This window comes from Notothenia rossii (assembly GCF_949606895.1).
Source record: "Notothenia rossii genome assembly, chromosome: 2".
NCBI lineage: Eukaryota > Metazoa > Chordata > Actinopteri > Perciformes > Nototheniidae > Notothenia > Notothenia rossii.
This window is the reverse complement of record NC_136904.1, coordinates 468,897-474,827: the sequence shown is the minus strand read 5'-3', so window position 1 is coordinate 474,827 and position 5,931 is coordinate 468,897. Positions and strand designations below refer to the sequence as shown.

At 44.1% G+C, this 5,931-nt stretch overlaps 1 protein-coding gene across 1 annotated transcript; it reads right to left on the bottom strand.

Moving 5' to 3' along the window:
* Positions 1 to 264: 264 nt before the first annotated feature.
* LOC307029871 (NLR family CARD domain-containing protein 3-like) lies at positions 265 to 5,630 on the bottom strand. The gene is made up of 6 exons (XM_079665960.1): positions 5,130 to 5,630; positions 3,001 to 4,798; positions 2,724 to 2,897; positions 2,347 to 2,520; positions 1,754 to 1,800; positions 265 to 1,634 (listed from the first exon to the last, which is right to left on the bottom strand). The coding sequence occupies exons 1-6, from the start codon at positions 5,164 to 5,166 to the stop codon at positions 1,036 to 1,038; spliced, it is 2,829 nt and encodes a 942-aa protein (XP_079522086.1). The 5' UTR covers positions 5,167 to 5,630; the 3' UTR covers positions 265 to 1,035.
* Between the last annotated feature and the right edge of the window lie 301 nt (positions 5,631 to 5,931).

Genomic DNA, 5,931 nt, shown 5'->3' with positions numbered 1-5,931 from the left:
TGGTTTGAACACAACTAGCTCAACGCCAAGGAGATCATTTCACTATTTTTAGGAAGAGATCCAACATTTCTGCCAGCAAAGGAAAGGCAAGTTTAACTTTACATCACATTTCAACAACAAAGCAATTCATAGTGCTTTACAAAAACATTCAAAGTACTTTACAAAAATATTAAAATGTGCAATTACTGGGAGAGTGTTTCAGACGGTTAGGTTGACCTATGAGCGGTCGACCAACAGTAAGGAGGCAGAGGCAGAACATCCAGCCAATTGTCAGCGTGGATATTTATTTACGTCATTCACTTTATTTACAACTATTTACAAGGGAATGGCAAACAGCCAGGCCTGCTGAACTCTGCAATTCTGGACAATTAAACTCTGCAACACCACCGACTGTAACCAACCTGCACCAACCCAACAATGGCACCAAGAGCTTTTATAGCCCCACTATTTAGGAGGTACCATTGATATGGTGCTACAGTCAGACATGTGCTTACAGTTAAGATGAAGACAAGTTAAACAATTACAAACATTAAATAATCTATATATAATTAATGTATGAAAGGGAAACTAGCATCTCCCAGCAGATATAAATGTAACAGTTATCCATGCATCATCCTGCTCCCACCTGGAACGATCAAAGAGGTTGTTGTTCCCCGGGGACTCTTTTAGTGGCGGACAGGAGAGCAGACGTAAGTGTTGCTATATATGTCTAATTCAATTATAACGTGAAAAAACTGCATTTGTTACAAGAAACGTATGTTTTTAATCTTATTGTATAACTGCTTATATTTTCCTGAGACCCAGGAATGCATATCCAATGTTCAGATGTGGTGCAAATAATGTGCTTCACCAATGAGGAAGCATATAAAGCATAATGGAGTCTGAGATCTATGTCACCTGAGATCCTGAGACATATGGAGCAGAATAACTAAATGCCGCTCCTCAATTACGCTCAATCATTGAGCCACATGTTAACCAAGGTGAAGCCTTCTGGATCTACAACATTCAAACCACAGGACAGGAAGTGGTCTCCTCCTACAGAGAACACAGAGACACTGAGGAGTCATGTGACCAGAACCCAAACCCAGCGTAGAGAGGTTCAGTGAATGTGGTTCTGAAGGTGTGGAGGTGGGTCAGTGTGTCAGAGGATACTCTGTAGAAGGAGAGAGAGCCAGCAGGATGATCCAGATACACTGCTACTCTACCAGAGGGGGAGGAGGATGGGGAGGATGGGGAGGAGGAGGAGGAGGGGAAGAAACGGGAGTAGAGGGAGGAGAGAGAGGAGGAGGAGGAGAGGAGTGTTACTGTCTGTTTGTGCCAGACAGAGTAACCCTGATCAGAGCACTCCAGACTCCAGGACTGATCGTTCCCTCCAAACCTACAGTCCTTTCTCTCTCCTCTCCTCCTGATTCCTCTGTAAGTCACTGCTATACGAACCCTTCCTCTCCACTCGACCTCCCAGTAACAGCGACCAGTCAGAGCTTCTCTACACATCAGCTGAGGATAGAAGCTAAACCTCTCTAGATGATCAGGATATTTCTGCTTCTCTCTCACACGTGTCACCTCCCTGTTGTTATCAGAGAGTTTGAGTTTTCTGTGTGCTGTGTTTGGGTCCAGTGTGAGTTCACAGGAATCTGATGAGAGACAAACAGCAGCAGTTTATCATCAGACAATATGAAAGCTTTATTCTGTGTTTGTGTACTGATGTTGTTTACTTCTTTGTCATCATAAGTCAACATGAATCCACACTTACACTTCCTCAGACCTGGTTTTAACCACCTCTCTCCACCATGGTCCACTCTGGAGAAAGAAACAGTCAGGATGAGTTTCTAATGCATTATAAATCTTATAGGTGTGAGAACAGGTGTTCTCGTGTGTTGCACTAAAGTTCAGATATTTCCCCAAACAACAGGTTTGATCCGGTGTCTTCCCATTTCGCCCCTTTTTTACTTTAGGCCACATGAGAAATTATGCTTGTTTTGCTCGGTCGTGTGTCTTAGGGTTAGAGTTTATAGATCTAATGATGCATCCCATGAAGCATTGCATGAAGTATTTTGACGAATCAGAGGCTGTTGTTGGGGCTGCATGGGACAGGGGGCGAAACGGGAATAAACCGTTTGATCCTACTGGTTCTACAATGAAAATCAAAATGATCACTATTAATGTCCGAGAACAGAATTCTTATTTCAATATATTTAGTTGTTAAGATTTAATAGTCAGGACCGAAGCAGAGAACCGACACATCCCTGATAATGAGAATGATTTCACTTCCTCAATGTTAATGTTACTTATAAATGTTTCCATTCAATAACATTTGAAGGGATCAGTGCGACGGTCGGTCCGTACCTGAGAGTCTCCAGTCTCCAGTCTGGATCCTCCTGTAGAACAGACAGCATCTTTACTCCCGAGTCTCCTGGATAATTGTAGCTCAGGTCCAGCTCTCTCAGATGGGAGGGGTTGTAGCTCAAAGCCGAAGCCAGAGAAGCACAGCCTTTGTTTGTGACCAGACAACCTGACAGACTGAACACACACAAACACACACACACACACACACACACACACACACACACACACACACACACACACACACACACACACACACAGTGTTATTTAAGTATTTTAAGTCAAAATAAGCTCTTTAGTAAGTCAATGAAATTAATTAAATTACATTAAGCCAATAAAAGCTTAGGGGGTAACTTTAAAAAAAAATCTGGAATACCTACCTGAGAGTTTCCAGTTCACAGTGTGGACTCTGCAGTCCATCAGACAGGTTCTTCACTCCTGAATCCTGCAGGTCGTTGTTACTCAGGTCCAGATCTCTCAGTCTAGAGGACTGGGAGCTGAGGACTGAGGACAGAGCTTCACAGCTTCTCTCTGACAGGTTACAGCCGCTCAGTCTGAAGGATTTTTTAAAAAGATTAACAAATAAAGTACTATTTCTTCTCTATGACATATAAACACATTTGATACTGTTTGTATTCCATTCATCCTTCCACCTACACAGCTTTCCTGGAGGCTTTGACCACTGGCAGCAGCCTCAGAAGAGCCTCCTCTGAAGCAGAGTATCTCTTCAGGTCAAACACGTCCAGATCTTCTCCTGATGACAGTAAGATGAAGACCAGAGCTGACCACAGAGCAGGAGACAGATTATCTGTGGAGAGACTTCCTGATCTCAGGGACTGTTGGATCTGCTCCACTAGAGAACCATCATTCAGTTCATTCAGACAGTGGAACAGGTTGATGCTTCTCTCTGGAGACAGATCCTCATCTATCTTCTTCTTGATGTACTGGACTGTTTTCTTGTTGGTCTCTGAGCTACTTCCTGTCTGTGTCAGCAGGCCTCGTAGGAGTTTCTGATTGGTCTGCAGTGAAAGACCCAGGAGGAACCGGAGGAACAAGTCCAGGTGTCCGTTGGTACTCTGTAAGGCCTGGTCCACAGCACTCTGGTAGAAACGTATTAATTTGCCCTTGTAATCTTTACGCCGTTTGCAGGTGGGTTGTTTCTCTGCCAGCAGATTGACTCCAGAGTTGATGAAGGTCAGATGGACATGAAGAGCAGCCAGAAACTCCTGAACGCTCAGATGGACGAAGCAGAACAACTTGTTCGTGTACAGTCCGCTCTCCTCTCTAAAGACCTGTGTGAACACTCCTGAGTACACTGAGGCTGCTCTGATATCCATGCCAGACTCTGTCAGGTCGGACTCATAGAAGATCAGGTTGCCTTTCTGCAGCTGCTCAAAAGCCAGTTTCCCCAGAGACTTGATCATCTTCCTGCTCTTTTTGTTCCAGTGTGGATCTGTCTCAGCTCCTCCATCATACTTGATGTTCTTCACTTTGGACTGAACCACCAGGAAGTGGATGTACATCTCAGTCAGGGTCTTGGGCAGCTCTCCTCCCTCTCTGGTTTTCAACACCTCCTCCAGAACTGAAGCAGAGATCCAGCAGAAGACTGGGATGTGGCACATGATGTGGAGGCTTCGTGAGGTCTTGATGTGGGAGATGATGGTGCCGGCCTGCTCCTGATCTCTGAATCTCTTCCTGAAGTACTCCTCCTTCTGTGGGTCAGTGAACCCTCGGACCTCTGTCACCATGTCCACACACTCAGGAGGGATCTGATTGGCTGCTGCAGGTCGTGTGGTTATCCAGAGGCGAGCAGAGGGAAGCAGCTTCCCCCTGATGAGGTTTGTCAGCAGCACATCCACTGAGGTGGACTCTGTGACATCAGTCAGGATCTCAGTGTTGAGGAAGTCCAGAGGAAGTCGACTCTCATCCAGACCGTCAAAGATGAACACAACCGGGAACTGATCAAACCTGCAGATTCCTGCGTCTCTGGTTTCAGAGAAGAAGTGATGAACAAGTTCCACCAAGCTGTACTTGTTCTCTCTCACCACATTCAGCTCTCTGAAGGTGAATGGAAATATGAACTGGATGTCCTGGTTGGCTTTGCCTTCAGCCCAGTCCAGAGTGAACTTCTGTGTTAAGACTGTTTTCCCAATGCCAGCCACGCCCTTTGTCAGCACTGCTCTGATTGGTGCATCTCTTCCAGGTGAGGCTTTAAAGAGGTCTTCTTGTCTGATGGTTGTTTCTGGTTTGTGTGGTTTCCTGGATGCTGTTTCAATCTGTCTGATCTCATGTTCATCATTGACCTCTGCAGACCCCCCCTCTGTGATGTAGAGCTCTGTGTAGATCTGGTTCAGAAGGGTTGGGTTTCCTGCTTTAGCAATGCCCTCAAACACACACTGGAACCTCTCCTTCAGGGTGGATTTGAGTTTATGTCTGCAGACTGCAGTAGCAGTTCCTGAGTGGACAAACAAGAAATGTAATTAAAAAGTAAGTAAGATGTCAGTCAGCTTCAACAAAATATAATAAGGTTACCCGATAAATGGTGAACATTAACGTTCACTAGTTTCATATCATCATAGTTAACTGTTCAGCTCCGTTTATTAATAATGTACCCAGAAGAAAATATTTACAGCGCAACGTTTTGTTGCTTCCTTCACTAATGTTTTAGTACCAGTAGTAACCAATAAGCGTAGGCACTGATTAAAGACAAAGTTTTATAAAGTGAAACTCCTCCCATCTTTCCTCCATCTCCTCTCCATCATGTTAAAAGTGTTGAACCCTCTTACTGCTCTGCAGACGGTCAGCCAGCTCCTCCTGCTTCATGGTCCTCAGGAAGTGCAGTGAGATGTTCAGAAATGCCTCTCTGCTGCTCCTCTGCTCTTCATCCTCACAGTCCAACACCTCCTCGTCCTCCCTCTGACTCTCTAAGCATTCTGGGTAATCTGAAGTCAGGACTGTCTGGATCTCCTTCAGCTCGTTCTTCACAAAAGTAACGATGTGGTCCTCCAGCAGCTGGAACAGAATGAAATGTAAACTTTAACTGGTAGCCAACATCCGATCGTGATCCTGCCTTACATTTGCAGTTGATTTCTTCACAGCAACACCGACGTTTGTTCCTACCCGTAGAAATATCTTCTCTTGAGTGTTCAGCAATTGAATGCTTTCATTGTCATCGCAGCAACAAAAAATACAATGCCTGGTAATGTAATAATATAATCCAGCTTCAACACACATACTCACATGCTGATGTGTGTGGCTTCCATAAATCATAAAGACGTGATCCCTGATGATTGTTGAATGAACTGTTATTTTTCAACATGGCACTTCTGTATTTGCACAATTTTATTCAATTTAACAAAAGAGGTGTAACTAAACTGCAGTGAGCGTTTCACATGACATAATTCATTGGTGAAATAGATATTTGAGATGCCGGAGAAATATGTTAAAGTAAAAGCTCTCAAGACAGGATTTAGCGTCTCTCTGTAGGTGAGCAAAACGGTATATTTTTATAATTTCCCTTCATTTATTATATATTTGTTTATATTGTTTAACTGTGAAATGTTTTCGTGTGTTAGCGTGCTAATGGTA